Consider the following 17,894-nt stretch of genomic DNA (forward strand, 5'->3'; position numbering starts at 1 on the left):
TGTTTCTTTTCTGAAAGCTCTGGCTTGTGGTGACATCTGCACATGGAAAGCAATGGGCCACCTTTTGACAGAGAGGCATACACCACTTGATTGTAAAAAAACCAAAAACCCCTCAAAGCGGTTTACAAAAAACAACAGATTCAAGAAAAATTCACAAACCCTGTTTTTCGGTTAAAAAACAGATTAAAATTCACCTCAGCGTTTCTAAGCATCTGGGTTGACCTGTCTAAACAAGAATGTTTTTAGCAAGGGCCAAAACCAAAATGCAGGTGTTGCCACACTAAACGATCAATTGCTTACATCTGCAAAATGAGTATTATGTGGCACGTGCCAATTCTGCCGATCAAAGTGGTCATACAGAATCACAGAATCTTAAGAGTTGGAGGGGACCCCAAGGGTCATCTAGTCCAACCCTTTGCAATGCAGGAATCTCAGTTAAATCATCCATGCCAGATGGCCACCCAACCTCTGCTTAGAAACCTGCAAGGAAGGAAAGTCTGCCAAGTGGGGCACATGTGGGGTAAGGCGATAAAAAAACGCCCCTTTTTAACCATTATTTATTTTATATTTGTTACTTGTGTGTTAGGTGTCGTGTTACTTTACGCAGCATGCTGAAAGAAACACTGCGCCCCCCACCCCACTGCTGGAATGCACAAAGCCAAGATGAGAAAACATTCTTACCCTGTTGCCTGGGTCTCCCTTACAGCCAGGAGGTCCAATGCGCCCCAGTTTGCCCTGGAAAGATCACATGCAAAAACAAAGAAGTGAGAGACTGTGAGCAGTAGAGAAAACTCTATAGACGTTTCATTCTCCTTGGGAAAGATGCAGCCTCTTGACATCCACTGGCTTGGGCAAGACGTAGCCCTGGGGTTGGGGAGGGGCTTTCCATTTCTCTCTCTCCCCCTTTGTCTGAAACAGGAGGGAATTAGCTACTATGGGATGTGTCTGGCTTTGTTTTGAGGGAACTTAGGATCTTGCAGGTCTTGGGTTCCTTTCACATGCCCCCCCCCCCGAATCCCAGAATGCCATGTCTTAAACCACAGAGCCTAGGACTTGCCGGTCAGAAGGTCGGCGGTGTGAGCTCCCATTGCTCAGTCCCAGCTCCTGTAAACCTAGCAGTTCGAAAGCACGTCAAAGTGCAAGTAGATAAATAGGTACTGCTCCAGCAGGAAGGTAAATGGCGTTTCCGTGCGCTGCTCTGGTTCGCCAGAAGTGGCTTAGTCATGCTGGCCACATGACCTGGAAGCTGTACACCGGCTCCCTCGGCCAATAAAGCGAGATGAGCGCTGCAACCCCAGAGTCGGTCACGACTGGACCTAATGGTCAGGGGTCCCTTTACCTTTAGGATCTTGCAGGTCTTGGGTTCCTATCACATGCCCCCTTCAGAATCCCAGAATGCCATGTCTTGGGCCACATGGGGAAGGATGCCAGCAGTCCACCAGAGCTTGTGGCAGGTGAACCAAGGGGTCTCTTGGTGGGACAAGCCTGTTGGCAGGTTTTACTCTCCGTTGGCAGAGCAGCTCTTGTGAGCTGTGGGGTGGCAGCCATAGCGGTTTCCTTTTAAAGGACATAAGCAAGCCGTTGACTGTGTCTGATCCTTGAGTAGCCTTACCTTTTGCCCACTTGTGCCGTTCCGTCCAAACAAGCCAAAAGCCCCCTGAAAGAAAAGAAGCAGAGCGTGAGAATCTGCTTTCATCAGGAAAGTGGAGCTGGAATAATTGGTAGCAATCCAGGATTTGCCTTTACCTTTCGTCCATCTCCTCCAAATTCTCCCTGCAAACACAAGAAAGGGGGCGGGGAGCAAACAATGTTGAGTCAAGCCTATTAAAATCAGCCACGCTGGCAGGACAGAATGGAATATATATATATATATATATATATATATATATATATATAGATAGATAGATAGATAGAATTTTTTTGTTACTGATTATGATCCAAAAGCAAGTAAACAAGATTAGATGCAAAGACCTCCCTAGATATTTAAGCAATCTGAACAAGCAGTTTCCCCTCACAGAATGCATTTTGTATACTGTTTACATGAATATATTATACACTAATAATTATGCACACTTTCCCCCAGGAAAGCATTGTTTTGTTGGAAAACGGTATCACAGAATTCAGATAAGTGTGAATTTTAAAGGATAGCTGTGTTCCAGTTCCCATATAGTTTCAGAAAGTGCAAATCTGACAGATTCACATTTAAATTTCTCCACCGTCCTTTGCGGAGATTTAATCTGTCTACATACCCCCTAAGATCACTCATGGTTGCCAGATTCTTGATCAGCGTCCTATCCCTAAAGAAGAGAAACGGACTCCTGTGCGGCTCGGATAATCCCTTTAAACTATGATCTATGTTTTAGGATGTAATTAGGTGATATCACCATTGATGTCTTCTACTAATTTATGAGTAGAGGGCGATGTTTATGTTACAAATTTCTTGTAATGTATGATGTTGGTCTTTTGTTTTTGTTTTGCTTTGGTTCTTGTCTGTTTTTGTAAGTTTTGGCGGTTTTAAATTTGGAGGTTTAAGTACATTATGTTGGTATGGGAAACTGTCGTGTGATGGGCCAATGGCCGTAATAAAGATCAATACAATACAATACAATACAATACAATACAATACAATACAATACAATACAATACTATCTGTCTACAATTTCCATCTTGGAACTGAGGCTGCAGCTGGGCCTCCTGGCTATTGGCTCCAGCTGGAAAGTCCAATCTCTGTGCTTTTCTTATTTTCCCCCTCCTCTCCTCTTTGTAAAACATCTCACTGGATGAAGAGTTCTGGAGCACTCGAAAGCTTGCCACCATCTTGTGACATTTTGGCTGGTTTGAATAAAATCACAATATGCTTCCCATAATTTTCTGAATGTAGTATATAAAATAGCTTACCTTTTCGCCTTTTAGACCATGAATACCCTATAGAAGGAACAAAAATGTACATTGTGTTAATGTTTGTTGATACGTGTGACATCGATTTAGAGTTCTGGCTTTGATATAGTATCATATATTTCATGTATATATGATCATATATTTCCTGAAAAAGTTCTAAGTGGTTTCTAGAAAAAACAAACAAACAAACAAACAAATAAATAAATAAATAAATAAGACATATTTGTTTGCAATGAAGCAGAGCTTTTATTACCCAGAAGCACCATCAAAAGCCTCTAGTCATGCAGGCCCATGTCCCTTTTGCCCAACAGAATTTACAGAAAGAATTTATTTTAGGGACTCTCTGCAAAGTGTAAGGGCATTAAGCCATCATCAATTACTTGGAAAACTATGCATCCAAAACATTTTAGACAAGGGCTGGTAGTGACTGGGCAGAATAGTGAAACACTATTTCACATTAAAACAGGCACTAAATGCCCATGCTGACAGCCTCAATATTCATAATTTAAATAATAACACACAACCTATTGGCCTTACTAAATTATATTGGATTATATATAGCTATATACTAGCTATATATATAATCCATCAGACAAACAGCCCCAACAGGTGAAGCTATGGCCAGCCCTGCTTTCCCCAGCCAAGCCAGGCGAGTTGCTTTTGCTTCCGGCACTCGTCCGCTGCAGTCAGTCTCATGGTCTGGATGCTTCATCAATGCTGCAGGTGTGCAGTTATCACCACATGGCATTTTCTACCACTAGTCCTTCGCACTGGTAGCTGGTTGCCTTTCCCTATCCTCTGAGTGCCTCTGGGTCAAACATTGTGGCCCCAGATGAAGGGTTAATCCGGCAACTGGTGAGCCGCTAAAATGGAAAAAAAAATATGGCAGAAGGATAAACAGACGCAAATCTTTTACCTTGGGACCTGGATATCCAATTGGACCTTCAATTCCTGGGTCACCCTATATTTAAAAAGACAAACAGCATTATTAGTACCAATAATTTAAGCAGTATATTAAGACTGCCATCCTATACACATTTATCAGGGAGTTAAGTCCCACTGAGCTTTGGAAAGGACATGTGCAGGATTGCCCTGTTAGAGATTTTCAAATCATTATGTCCTTCATTATTGCAAGAGGCAGACACTGAAGTTTCACTGCTTCTGTTTTTATAATGGTGAAATGAAACCGCTAAGATACTTGGAAATTGTTTTAAAGAGAGGTTTCAATATGCTGTTTTAGCAGTTTCAAGGATCACAGTCTGATTTGGTTAAATATCAACCCCTAAACAGGTGTTCAAATTGGAATATTACTCCATATGATCCTGAACATTTGAATATTCAATGTCAAAACTAACCCCGGTGGCTAATGGAGTGGGAAGTGAGTCCTCCTATTTTTTTCCAACTACTCACCTGTCGTCCTTTTAGACCAGGAACACCTGGCACCCCCATGTTGCCCTTTGCACCCTAAAAGCAAATAAAAAATAAAACAAATTAGAGCACTATGTCTTGCATTTCCCCCACTGCAATAGAAGGGCAATTTCAGCAGTTTTCAGGGACAAAAATGTTTGTGCTGGACAACCCCCCATGGAAATTTGGAAGGAAATAACAATGTCTCTTTAACTTTTTCCATCCCAAAGGGTACGACCTTATATCAGGGTTTTTTTTTGTTCTTCCCCAACTTACAGTGTGTGTGTGCGTGTGTGTGTGCGTGTGTGTGTGTGTGCATGCGCAGCGGGGGGGGGGGGATAAAGATCAGGACTGCACTGAGAGTGGAGAGTATATTTAATCCTTCAATCCCCACAAAAATAAATAAAGCTGTATTCTGTTTAATTGGGTTGATTAATTGGGTTGTTGATCACTGGATAAACTGGGAAAATGAATAACTATATTTGTAATTATAAATGAAGTGTATATTTCATACCTTTTTGAGCTGATTAATTGGGCTGATCAGTGGGTATATTGGGGAAATGAATGAATGAATATTTAATACTTTTGGAATTAACAATTTACACAGGGGAAATAAATGAATTTTTGCAGCCTTCTTTGATTTTGGCACATTTGCAGATTCATTTAAAAGCATTGCTGGGTTCATAAACATTCCCCCCCCCCGCATCATGTATTTTCTTAATTAACAGAGACTTAAATTATAACAATTAGCATGTAGGAATCTTCAGAAATATTTGAGGTTAAAAGGAGGTTCCTCACACTTGTAAAGGCACACAATTCTGTCAGTATATGCACATTTCCTACAGGCTGTTGGAGATTATGCATACTAGCTGGGAAATGTGCAAAATTCCCTGTTCATGGAAGGATTATGGGCACATTCTCCATAAGGCCTAGTGAATGTGCACAATGGCTAGTTATTACAGACCTCCCCAAGGGTCCCTATTTTCCAGGGACGTCTTTGATTTAGAGAAGCCATCTTGGTATCTGATTTGATCCCAATTTGTCCTGTTTTTCCTTAGGATGTCCCTATTTTCATCAGAGAAATGTTGGAGAGTATGTGATTATGCACATTGACCAGTCAAAGAACAACTGGTCTAATCATTTAACACTCTGCAGCCCAGTAGTAGTCAACGGCACTTTGTCCAAAAGTGGAGTTTTGTCAAGGGACATTTTCTTTGTGGGAGGAGCCCCTGCCTACCTGCTACAAGGAGGGAGGGAGCCTGCGTCAAAGGAAGCTTTTGCTAAGTGCTGGAAGACAGTTTCTGCACTCCTGTCAGGAGTGGGGAGGGGAGGGGAGAGACTGTTTCTGCCAAGACCCCTTAGGACTGTGGTGGCAACCTTTTAGAGACCGAGTGCCCAAACTGCAACCCAAAACCCACTGATTTATCGCAAAGTGCCAATCTGGGGGATATTGCGGGGAGAGTTGTTGAGCTTTTTTGGGGAGGAGTACCCCAGCGTTAGGGACGCGGGTGGCGCTGTGGGTTAAACCACAGGTGCTAGAGCTTGCCGATAAGAGGGTCGGCAGTTCGAATCCCCACAATGGGGGATGATGATGATGACGTGTTTCCGTGTCTTGCGCAGTGCAACCGTGCACAACTTTGTGCGGAAACGTCCCCAGCGAAACGAGTGAAAGCACCGCCAGGCACTTCAAAGGTGCCTTTTCCACCCTCCCAGCCCTGTTTGCTGCTTCGTTTCTGTTAAGTTGTGGGTGAACATATCAGACGACACAGCGATTCTTCAAACAGCTCTTGTTTATTCACAGGCCAGGACAGAACTGAACTGAAGGGTTCATTCAGCCTGCTTATATAGAGCTCCAGTACAACGTAACTGTACCAACTTTCTAAAACTATCCAATCACTGAACGTCACTTTCGATCCCTTATTTGCATAACTATCTACAGTATCCCCCTGCTGGCCCAGGGTGAGAACTTCAGTACATAACAGTTTCCCCTGGGAACAAGAGAGAGCCGTTTTCGGCTCACATCGGCATAGGGCTGTGTGTGTGTACTCAACTCCCCCCCCCCGGATGCCACTGTGGCTGGCGCGCACTATACGGAGCGTTTCCCGCCCACTGTGGTGGTGGGGAGAGCGGCTGTCACCTTTGCAAACCACAAAAAACGGACCTGATAGGGCGATGGCGCAAGTGTCCACAGAGACGGCTCTGCATGCCATAGGTTCACCACCACTGCCTTAGGATAACTCTGTACCAGTGGTTTGTGGCCCCTAGGTTAGGAATCACTACCAGATTGAACTATGTCATTCAACTTACCTTTTGTCCCCGAAACCCCTTTGGGCCAGGTGGGCCTGCAATTTCTAGGCAGCTCATTTTGTAGCACTGAAATAAATCCAAACACAAAGTAAATGAACTTTCATAGCTGAGAAGTTGACTAAATTTCTACACTGTGATAAAGAGACCCCACCCCAAATCTAATGAATCCCAGCGGTCTACTGAATGACTCTGGGGACTCTGCCCCAATTCCCAGAGGGAAGGCTAAGATCTGCTACCAGAACTTTGTGGTCTCTTGCTTGGTAGGCAAAATGTGTTTCATTCCCCTAGGATTTTGCAATATGAACTGGGCGCCTGCTGAATTTGGCTTTGTGTAATCCTCTCTTTCTCATTCACAGAATAATTTGTTAAGAAGTCTGTAGCAGCAGTTAAAGCAAACAATATGTGTCGGGTATTATTGTGCTCAAAGAGAACACAGCTAACCCTCCCTCCAGGCCCCTCACGTGGTAACAGGGAACATCTGTAGCAGGAGCTTTTCGTATCCTCAGAGGCTTCCCATACAACTCAAGCCTGGGAGCCTCCATGGGCACAAAAAACCCACACCTCCCACGGCAGTTCAGGTGAGGGGCTGGGAGAATTCACACCACCTTAAGGTAATCTAGGCAGCCTGCTCTCCCCATCTTCCCCTTGTGCATCATAAATGCCTGAAGAGGCCTATGGAATTAGGCAAATTTGCGGCCCACTCCTGTAGATGTTTTATTTAAAATAACTCCCACTAAGTTAAATAGAATTTGCTCCAGTCCTAAGTAAATATGCCTGAGTATTGCTGCCCTTCTATGGAGCTCCAGTTGCTCTTTTGAGCACTCTATTTTTGTCAACAATTGAAACGCTGTTATTCGGGAAAGAACCTGTACTTACCTCTCCATAGGCTTCGTGTTTCTGTTGGGAGGAAAAAGATTTTTAAAAATTAACTGAGTTAAATCTAGGAAGAAGAAAACCGAGACAGCGCTTTCCTCTGCGTATTCTCTCTGCGTCCTCTGGGCAAACATGGATTTTGGCACCTCACCTGGGCATCATTCATGAGGCACCTCAGCCCCGCCCTTGTTAAAAGCAACTCTCCAGTTTTTATCATGGCAAATAAATGCTTGTGCACCTGTTCTCTGACAAAGGGCCAGAAATCAGGGAGGGACATTTCAGTCATTACGGATGGCTCTCCTTTACCTCCTTGCTTCTGCCCTCTCTTGTTTGTCCCTAGAGGTTGTCTTCGAGTCTTTTCCTCACTTTGCCTGTGGACATTGTGTTTTGAAACATAGCTGTCAACCTGCTTCCCACTGCTATCCCGGATTGTTAGATATCCCATAGACTGTCTCCGGGACAGGTGAGGCTTCTGATCCCTTATTTTCAAATCTGAAAGTTGACAGCTATGTTTTGAAAGCAAATCCCAGACACTCAAAATGTGAATTCTGAAGGCAGAATAAGCTATACAAAGTAGAAGGAAAGACTTGGCGGTGGGGTCACAGCTCACATTTGCCTGTAGAAGCCCCAGTTCAGTCCCAGGAAAAAGTAATCAGGGCACAGGGCCAGAGACCTTGGGGAGCCACTGCCAACAGCCTCAGAATAAAACAGGATACATGCAAATCTATTCAGTTTGCACGGCCTGTGCAGAATTTGATTTTTTGGAGATCGGCTCCAAACCCGTGAGTGGGTGGGGCTGGGTTGCAGACAGGTCGCCTAGCCTCCTGCCTCAGCGTGGGGGTGGGACAGTGTCCCTCATCACACTAGGGGAGACCCCAGCCATGTCAGGTTGCCAGGCAGCCAATCAGGTTGCTTGGGGGTGTGGCCGGGGCTAATTTAAGCCGTGGTGCGACTCTGAGGCTTCTTTTTCAGCCTGGCGCTGAGGATCTCCCACCCTTTTCCAAGTTGCGTCATTGGCCTTGCTATGGACTTCAGTTGGTTGCCGTTGAGGGGCCTGGTAGGACTTTTTCCACTTGGCAAATTGGCACCAGTCACTTGGTTTTTGCCTACCTCATAGCAATTGTCACAACTTCGTAAGGTTTGGCGGGTGGGCATTGGAATAGTGATGTGTGGGGGACATAGAGCTGCAATGTCATATGGGCAAAATGGAGAAACATGCCACAATTAGAGACTTTGGGAGAGGGTTCTCACCCACAAATTATCTGGCTGATTTACAAATACCTAAGTACAGACACTCCTTTACCCTGGCCAGATTTAACGTTTTGCCCTCTGCCCTGCTGCTAGGCAGATATGAGGGCAAACCATATGAGTCACGTGTTTGCCCATGTGGCTCATCGGAAGTGGAAACAAGTCTGCATGTATTGCTGCACTGTAGTTACTATGAGGATCTACGCCTGACCCTTATTGCCCCAGTTCTACAAAAGCTTAAAAATGAACCAGAACTCCAATGTATGAGAGCCTTGGTAGAAGATAAGGTTCCTGAAATTACGATCAATGTTGCCAAATTCTGTGTAGCCGCTATTAGGCGCAGGAAACAAGAGCTTTCCAATGCCAATATGCAGGCGAAGGCAAATACTTAATTTTATTTATGCTGTCTAATTTTAAATTGCTGTTATGGCCTAATCTGTATTGAAATTGTCCTTTGTTTTTTCCGATGTTATGCTTTGCTGACTAGCTGTACGAGTTAATTGGTCTGTGACCGTTTAATAAAATTTGATTTGATTTGATGTGTGGGGGAGGAGAGGTGTGGCCATCACCTGCCCCTCCATGAATAAGAGTATTCCATTAAAGGAATCTGGGGGTGTGGATCTCCTCCGAAGCCCTTTGAGAACCCAGGGGTGCTCGAGTTGATCTGCATCGATGGGGCTCCCCCTACTGGTAGTTTACCTTTACCAGACTTCCCCAGAATAATATGAGCTGGGGGGGAAAGGTGGGCTCCTCCTCATTTCAGCAGCACCACTCTAACCCAGAGGCAGGAGGCTTGGCTCATTCCCCAGCCACTGCAACCAAGGGCGACACCAGGCTGGTAGGGCCAGGGACACCCCAAAGGATGTACAGATCGTGCAACCCCCAAGTGAGGACGGCAGCCTAGAACTCTGGCCAAATGTGGGGCTGTGGAAATCCAGATATAGTTTTTGCTCCAATTGTGGTTGGCATGGCTTTCAGTTAAAGGACTGAGCTGAATAATTTTATCACACTACAGGTTTTAAGAATGCTGCATGCTTGGTATTATGCCTAAATTATGCAGCAAGCCCATAAATCTAGGAAGCCTCAATGACCACTGGCTCTTAGTTGGTTACTGGGAGCTTGGAAGGGCATTCCTTGTACTTTGGAGAAGCTAGGCTCCTTTGGGTAGGAGGGCAGGATAGAAATTTAATAAAATCTATAAAGCTTCTGCTTTGATATCCAGCCCGGACAATGCAAACTGCCTGAAGCTAAATAGTATTCAAGAAATTGCATTATTCCCCCCATCCCCACCCGAGAGAGATCCATTCTTACCATAACTTGGATGATCCTGTCAATGGTATTGGTATCTATCTCGGTGGTTGACTCTTTTCTGATAGGGTCCATCTTTGTGATGGCGTAATTGCTACGGTAAAGCTCCAGCGGGGGGTTGGCAATCTCTCGCAGCCCTTGCTCAAAGATGTTGTGGCTGGGGGCCACTGCAAAGAGCCTGATCCCTGCGTCGCGGGCTCTTTCAGCTTGCAACTTCATCCCTCCACAGGGACTCCCTGTCACATGGCCATCAGTGATCACAATGGCGTAATTGACAGCGCCAGGGGATGGATTGGCCAGGATCTGTGCTGTCATGTTGGAGATAGCACAATCTGTGAAGGTGCCCCGGCCAATGTATTGAACACTCTCCAACCGATCACGGTAGATCGTCTTGCTGTTAGTGAACTCGCTGTATATTTTCACCACATCTGAAAAATGAAGTCCTGCAAATTGCCAGTTGATGGACACTTGGCTCTGGTAGAGCTCATTCTCCAGCTTTGTGATGAATTCAGGGATGAAGCTCTTCATATGGGTCACTATGCTCCCCAAAGGTGCAGTCTGCAGCGCAATACTCTCAGATGTGTCAATCACAAAATATACCCTGATGGGACAGTCAGTTTGATCTGTATAGAAACAGCAAAGAAAAGTGTGCTGATGCAACCACATCAGTCATACCAAGGTTTCTCAGAGGTCCCTATGAGGCCTGAACACTTTGGACTTGTGCCCTTAAAAACAATCACATCCTCAGAGCGTAGGATGGGAAATATCTGGCATGGAGCTCAACCTTGAATTCAACTTGGGACCAGGGCTTTTTTTTTCAGTCAGAACTTGCTGGAACACAGTCCCAGCCCCTCTCAGGTGGGTGCCATTGCCATCAGAAGAGGAGGTGTTATTGGAGCGCTCCGACACCTCTTTTTTGAGAAAAATAGCTCTGCTTGGGATTATAGTCAGTCACAAACTGAATGTGAGTTAGCAGTGTGCTGTGGCTACAAAAGAGGGCCTGCATTGATTAATTAATAGTTTACAAGTCACAGGAAGTGGCTTCATTCTGCCACCAGAAGGAGACTCCCTGGACTCAGCTATACAGCTGCGAATAAACATTTTAAATGTGTTGCAAAGTGCAATATACAAATGTGGCACTAGATGGCGACAGTGAGCTATGCAAAATTCAACGTATTTTTCAAAACCTTTTTTAAAAAAAGCATTTTCACAGTGTTTTTTATATGTGTGTAAAGTCCACCACTATCTCTCAGTGGAGCTCCAAATCGAATAAATGGGTGACAAAGTGGAAAATGAGGTTCCAAGTAAGTAATAGTGGTGGTCAGTGAGGTGAGATGGAAAGGAATAAGTTAGCCACTGTGAGCCAAGCAAAGAAGAAAAGTCAGCAAGTAATTTTCCACAGGGATAGGAAAGAGGAGGCCAAAAGAAAAGACAAGGGAGAAGGCGGAGTTTTAAAGGTTGTGCTTTTACCTGCACAGGACGAAGCTGCAGCAACATCATCATCATCATTTTGAGCATGGAGAGGAGCCAGCATTGTACACAGCAGAACAGCTATAAAGGCTTCTGAGAACATCTTGGCCACTTTATCACACACCTTGAGTCCTGTCAGGACAGAGCCAACATAACAGTCTTAGATTATGAGCTGATTAAGGCACTAGACATGAGCAGTGTGGCGTTTCAAAAATTCTTTTTTCTATCTCCAAAGCAATTGTATTCAGTGCCATGGAGGGGCAACCATAACATGAGGTGACTGAGATTTAGCTTGGCTGGAGCGGGTGAGCCCTTTTATTTAATTTAAGTCTGGCAGTGCAACTTTTGCCAGGAAGAAACTACTCAAGCAGCTTGTCCTGGGTGGTGTTTGTTCCATTAGCTGACTGGAGTCCTTCCTGGGGAAAGGTCAGCAAGCTTAAAACATCCAGGTAAGTGGGTGAATATGGTGGCAGAGAATGGCACTGCCCAGTATTGGGGGAAGAAACCAAACAGGAGGAGGAGTTTGGGAGTTCAGCAGCCTCTGGGATAACCTGAAGTACCCTCTAGCACCCAAGTGGAATTGAATTCACTATCTGTAGCCTGCCCTGTAATTTGAACTCTGCTGTTATTGTTTCTTCCTTAATTATTTAATCACCCTACCAAAGTGTTCCTACAGAACACTGGTCCTTGAGTGCCTGCCTTACTAGTTTCAAAGAAACTACTCCAGATTCCATTCTGTTTATTAAAAACTAGTACAATCATACCTTGGAAGTCAAATCGAATCTTTTCTGGAAGTCCATTCAACTTCCAAAACACTTGGAAACCAAAGCATGGCTTCTGATTGGCTGCAGGAAGCTCCTGCAGCCAATGGGAAGCCACAGGAGTCCTGTTGGATGTTCGGCTTACAAAAATAGTTCGCAAACCGTAACACTCACTTCCGGGTTTGCGGCATTCGGGAGCCAAAACATTCGAGAACTAAGCTGGTCGAAAACCACAGTATGACTGTATACAGGATATTCCCTTTACAATGGACTTTAGTGATGTGAATATATTTTGCTGGCTATAAGAGAGAAATATTGGAGGAATTACACTGCAAGCCCAGGGAGAAAATGGCTATGCATGTGCAGGATTGCACCACTAGTGAAAACTACCAGATATTCAGCCTCGATCCTAAGCATGTTTCTGCTCACAATAAACATAGATAAATCTTAAGGATTTTAGTGACCTGATCAAGATGCATTTTAACCCTCCAGGTTTAAATCAGGTCCCTGATTCAGCCTGTCTCCTCCTTCCTGGGGCTGGATAGCTCTGGCCATCTTTGCTGACAGCCTTGGGGTTCCTGGCATTGGAGAATTTGCAGGCCTGAATCCTGAAGGCCCACAGTTCTTTGCTTTAGCTCCCTAAAATCACAGTAGCCTTCTCACACCAGGTTCCTGAAGTGCACTGTTTCTGTGTTCTAGGTTTTATTTAAGTTACACCATCTTAACAGTGTGACAGAGCAGATTTCAAAGAAATGTGGGTCTTAAAAGACGCACTCTCTCTCACACACACAAACACACACACCTGGCAGGCAAACCTAACTAATGCTAATGTAGAATGCATACATTTCTCTGGTCGATGAAATGTGCATAAAGGCCAACCTTAAACAACTTAGCAAAATTATTATAAGTGACGGGAAGGGGGGAAAGGCTTTGTTTAATGATGTAGTTAGAAACACAAGAGAGTTTTCTCACACACCTATTCCATACCCTCCAACGTTTCTCTGTTGAAAATAGGGGCATCCCAGATCCGCTCTGGGGGAGACAGGTACCAGTGGGAGATGCTCAGACTACAAGGTGGCCAGTTCAGACACAGAAAGATGCAAAAAGTGAGTTACGGTGGTTGCCTAAAATGGAGACTCTTCACCTGACTTTTCCAGCGAAGATTTCTTTTTCCTTATTACAGAACTGGGCTCTCGAATGTTTTCTCCAGCATTGTACATTAATGGATATTGGACATGAAGATTCAAGTTCTCTTATAGCTTCCCTCCAATTTTGCTTTCTGTGTGAATGCTGCCTCAGAAAACGCTGCATTCTGATTTAACTGAAAGTTCTGGTGCATTTTTTCCTCTGGCTCCCAGTTTACTTGGTTGTGTGCTCCCAGTACAGGGCAAAGCATCATCTGTTGCAGCACTGGAAGAGTCCAGGCCACAAATCCAGGTAAGGAAGAGAAAACCAAAAGCAGCCAGTGCCTCCCTTTCCCCAGACTTGGCTCATGGTCTGTGCATGGAAGAGAAGAGTCACGACTTCATAGCCTCATCTAAGAGTGAAATTCCCAGACACACAACCAACACAAACTCCTGCCCCTCCTCCCCACAACTTTGGGGTGCTGCTCATGTCTCCAAATTACACACCCTACTGAGGAACACAACAGTTCACAGTTAGGCTGCAATCCGAGTAAGTCCTAGTTGACCAAAAAAGGACTTACTGTTGAGTAGACATCTATAGGATAGCACTGTAAGTTAGAGAGAGATGTCAAGAGTCTCTTGCAGCAACGAAGGAGAAAAGCCATTCTTTTCATTAGCAAAGAGTCTTAACTGCCTCCAATCTAGACATGCCATAGACAACAGAAGGAATGTTGTTGCTAGTTTCTGCTAAATCTGCCCAATATCTCTGGAGAACAAAATATGCCTGTTAGCGAGTTACTGCCGTGCTCAAGTTCTGGAAAAACACACGCCCTGCAATCTGCTGGCCAAAGGCACCAGATCTCAAGCAAAACCAGGGAAGCCACGAAAGCCAATTTGTGAATTCCGCCTTAGGGGTGCAAAACTATCGAAGCGGATAACTTTGCCGTGCCAATGTTGGAAGGAGAAAAGTGTCTGCGCTTTGAAGAGCAAGGGCTGTTTTCTAGCCACGTAGAAATCAAAGACCAGCACAAGCATTTCATGACATTCAACGCCTGTTGTCACTTGAGGTGACAGCACCTCATCCTTCACAGGTGCCTTTGGTCCTGCGCTTGCTGGGCTGGGGCTGCTTCGATCAGTGCAACCCCCCTAGACCTGCCCGCTATTCCTGGCGCGGCTGCCTCCTCCTTTCCGGAGCGCGCTTTGCCTCGCCGCCCCAGCCCCGCCGAGCTTCGCCCGCTCTCCCCCGCGCTTCCCCAGCAAGAGCCGCGGGCGAAGCTGCCGTCCGCTTACCTGGGGAACCGACTGGCGGCAGCTCCTGGGCGCGGACGAAGGGCTTGCGCGCGTTTCACGAGGGGCGCTGCATCTTGGGCGACAGGGGCTCCTTCCCTTCGCTAGATTTGGGAGTGGAGAGAGGGAGCGCCTGGCTCCGTCCTGCCTCTTTCTCCTCCCCCCGGAGCGGGCCAGCCAGCGCCACCCGAGGCAGCGGCCACCCGGCGGCGCTGTGGCTCCACCATCCGCGCTCGGGGGCGCGGACCGTTCCCTGGTCGGTCTCCCGCCCGGGCGAGCTCCTGCTCCGGCTGCCACTTGCGCAAGCGAAGCTTCCGCGGGAGCCCCTTCTCGCGCCTCTCCGGGGCGCCCTTCGCCAACGTGGTGCCCGCCAGGGGCTTGGGACCCCCCCCCCCAAGCAGCATTTAGAAAACTCACGGAAAGGGGGAAGACCAAAGGTTTTCAAACACGTCACTTGTTCAAAGTACAATCTGTGCCACTGTAAACTAGCAGCCCCCCGCCCCCTCCCCAAGGCCAGCTGGCAGCACTGGCATCGCTGACGGAAGGAGGCGATGCGGGCTTTGGTGAACCTGCTGAGGAACTTGGTACCCAGGTCACCAGTTATTCGAAATTTCTCAGGACAACACTTTTCATGGTGTCTGGAATTGATACTGATTGTATTTTTGAATCAGCTATATAGATTTTCCTCTAGTCCAGATTCTCTTTACAAGGATGTTTGGTGACTCTGGAAAAGGGTGAAATCGGAATATTTTGATAGGTTTTGCTTTCTCCCTCCCTGCTGCTTGCTTTTCAAATAAGGACGGTTGGCTGAACCATTTCTGAGATTTCCCCTTTTCTCACCCAAAGAGGAGGAGGCCGCTTTGCATAAATTTCTCCAAATATTCTCCATCATTTGTTTGTAGTGACTGCTATTTCTCTCTCTCCCCACCCCCATGTTCTGACCTGGTTGCAAACACAAAATTTTTATAGTGATTGAATAAATATTGTTTTCCAGTATTCTGGGACTGTGCTAATCTCAAACCGGCTGAATTCTTAAGAACCCCTGGCAGCATTCTTTGCTCCGTCCAGCTGCCACATTTACGGGAAGGGCTTGAAAGAAAGCATGTGGGAAATCATTCCTCAGAACTGAAACTTCTATCATCCTGTGGCCAAGTGCAAATGCTTGCGAGTATTTTAGTGCATATCAGTGGCGTAGCGTGGGTTGTCAGCACCCGGGGCAAGGCAAGTAATTTGCGCCCCTAACCCTAACCCCCAGATGTTGCGCCCGGTTCGACTGGCCCCCCCTGCAACCCCCACACTACACCACTGGTGCATATCAATTGTTAGTTCAGAAACATGAGTTAGGAAAAATAGGAAGCTAATTTATACTTAGATATAATTTATAATTATGGTGCTGGAGGAGACTCTTGAGAGTCCCATGGACTGCAAGATCAAACCTATCCATTCTGAAGCCTTGTGTCTAGAGGGAGGTCAACACAAGGTAGAGACCGTTGCCTGGGCGAGATTTCTTCTATGTTGGTTATACATCTACCTCACATTAGACAAAAATCCTCTCCTTAGCAAAGTCTTGTCAGACCCCTTTCTTTCCCCAGGGCTACAACAGTTTAACATAAAGGTACAGTGGTACCTCAGGTTAAGTACTTAATTCATTCCGGAGGTCCGTTCTTAACCTGAAACTGTTCTTAACCTGAAGCACCACTTTAGCTAATGGAGCTTCCTGCTGCCGCCGCATCCCCAAAGCACGATTTCTGTTCTCATCCTGAAGCAAAGTTCTTAACCTGAAGCACTATTTCTGGGTTAGTGGAGTCTGTAACCTGAAGCGTATGTAACCTGAAGCATATGTAACCTGAGGTACCACCGTACAGCAACTTGGACTGTCAATGGAACTTTTGTGATCGATGCCCCCACCATCTGCCAAGGCTATTATAAAAATTAGGTTGAACGCCAGGAACTAACAGCAACAGCAGAGAAAACATGTTACCCTCTTTACTTTCAACTTTCTTGAGCATATTAAACTAATCACAATTATCTTGAATTTCTGCTTATCCCTCAAGAAAGAAGGGCATTTTCGTTGCCCACATTTAATTCAAATGCATCAAACCTGCTTTGGGGAAGGTTCTCGGGAATGGTGGAAGGAGAAAGAATTTGTCCATTTGAAGACCACTTGCTGGAATCTCTTACTCATATGGTTCTTAAATGTAAACTATATGCTGATCTCCGCCAGCAGTTTCTAGATCAACTCTGCATCCCCAAATGGAAATCATAGTTGGAGGTCATACATTTTCTATTACTGGGGAATGATCAGGAGCTCACCAAGTTAGTGGCTAAATATCTTTATTTGGTTTTTTGTCGCAGCAACATATTACAGACGTCTGATCTCCCTGGAGACCTAGAGCTGTAACGTTAGACTGTTTTGCCTCTTTTCATTTGACAAATGTTTTGTGACATTGGGGAGGTGGTAATTCTGTATTGATTTACTATGGATGTTTGTATGTGATGCCGATAAAAGGTTTGATGATGATGATGAAGAAGTAAATCAGCCCTGAGTGCCCCCTGGAAGGACAGATCCTGAAACTGAGGCTCCAATACTTTGGCCACCTCATGAGAAGAGAAGACTCCCTGGAAATTGGGAAAGATGGAGGGCACAAGGAGAAGGGAACGACAGAGGACAAGATGGTTGGACAGTGTTCTCAAAGCGACTAACATGAGTTTGACCAAACTGTGGGAGGCAGTGGAAGACAGGAGTGCCTGGAGTTCTCTGGTCCATGGGGTCACGAAGAGTCGGACACGACTAAACAACTAAACAACAACAACAAATTTATACTGAATCAAACCATCAATCCACGTGGCTTGTCTGCACTCCCCACAATGGGGTGATAGAAGAAAATGTCCCTGAAAATGGAGGGGCAGGGGAAAATATTCTGTGAAGTTCCAGTGACTGGGTGGGTTTGGCTCTGGCGTAGCAACTCTCGGGTGCTGAGGTGTCTTTGGCCCCCTCAATACTTGTTTAAAGGGCCCCCAGTGCACATCATGCATGTGTGACACATCACAGCTTTGCCAGAAATGAAAAGGACATTGCTAACACCTGGCCGAACCTGTTAATTTGGAAACCCAGAATCTGAAGAGGGGTCTGGGATCCTAATGGATATTTTCCAAGGGCTTCTTACTGAAGCTACAGGTTGCTCACTCAGCCTGCACTATTTCTTGTGCT

At 45.6% G+C, this 17,894-nt stretch overlaps 1 protein-coding gene across 2 annotated transcripts in view; it reads right to left on the reverse strand.

The window, feature by feature from the left end:
- Positions 1 to 14,808, reverse strand: part of COL6A2 (collagen type VI alpha 2 chain) — a 42,823-nt gene extending 28,015 nt beyond the window's left edge. For both annotated transcript variants that reach the window (XM_053362524.1, XM_053362534.1), the window contains exons 1-11: positions 14,687 to 14,808; positions 11,512 to 11,643; positions 10,045 to 10,664; positions 7,489 to 7,509; positions 6,613 to 6,678; positions 4,309 to 4,362; positions 3,815 to 3,859; positions 2,899 to 2,925; positions 1,747 to 1,773; positions 1,613 to 1,657; positions 682 to 735 (exon numbers count right to left, since the gene is read on the reverse strand). In XM_053362524.1, coding sequence (XP_053218499.1) covers positions 682 to 735; positions 1,613 to 1,657; positions 1,747 to 1,773; positions 2,899 to 2,925; positions 3,815 to 3,859; positions 4,309 to 4,362; positions 6,613 to 6,678; positions 7,489 to 7,509; positions 10,045 to 10,664; positions 11,512 to 11,614 — 1,062 coding nt within the window. In that variant the 5' untranslated portion in view covers positions 11,615 to 11,643; positions 14,687 to 14,808. The remainder of the gene's footprint in view (positions 1 to 681; positions 736 to 1,612; positions 1,658 to 1,746; positions 1,774 to 2,898; positions 2,926 to 3,814; positions 3,860 to 4,308; positions 4,363 to 6,612; positions 6,679 to 7,488; positions 7,510 to 10,044; positions 10,665 to 11,511; positions 11,644 to 14,686) is intronic.
- Between the last annotated feature and the right edge of the window lie 3,086 nt (positions 14,809 to 17,894).

The sequence above is a fragment of the Podarcis raffonei genome, chromosome 1, assembly GCF_027172205.1.
Source record: "Podarcis raffonei isolate rPodRaf1 chromosome 1, rPodRaf1.pri, whole genome shotgun sequence".
Classification (NCBI taxonomy): Eukaryota; Metazoa; Chordata; class Lepidosauria; order Squamata; family Lacertidae; genus Podarcis; species Podarcis raffonei.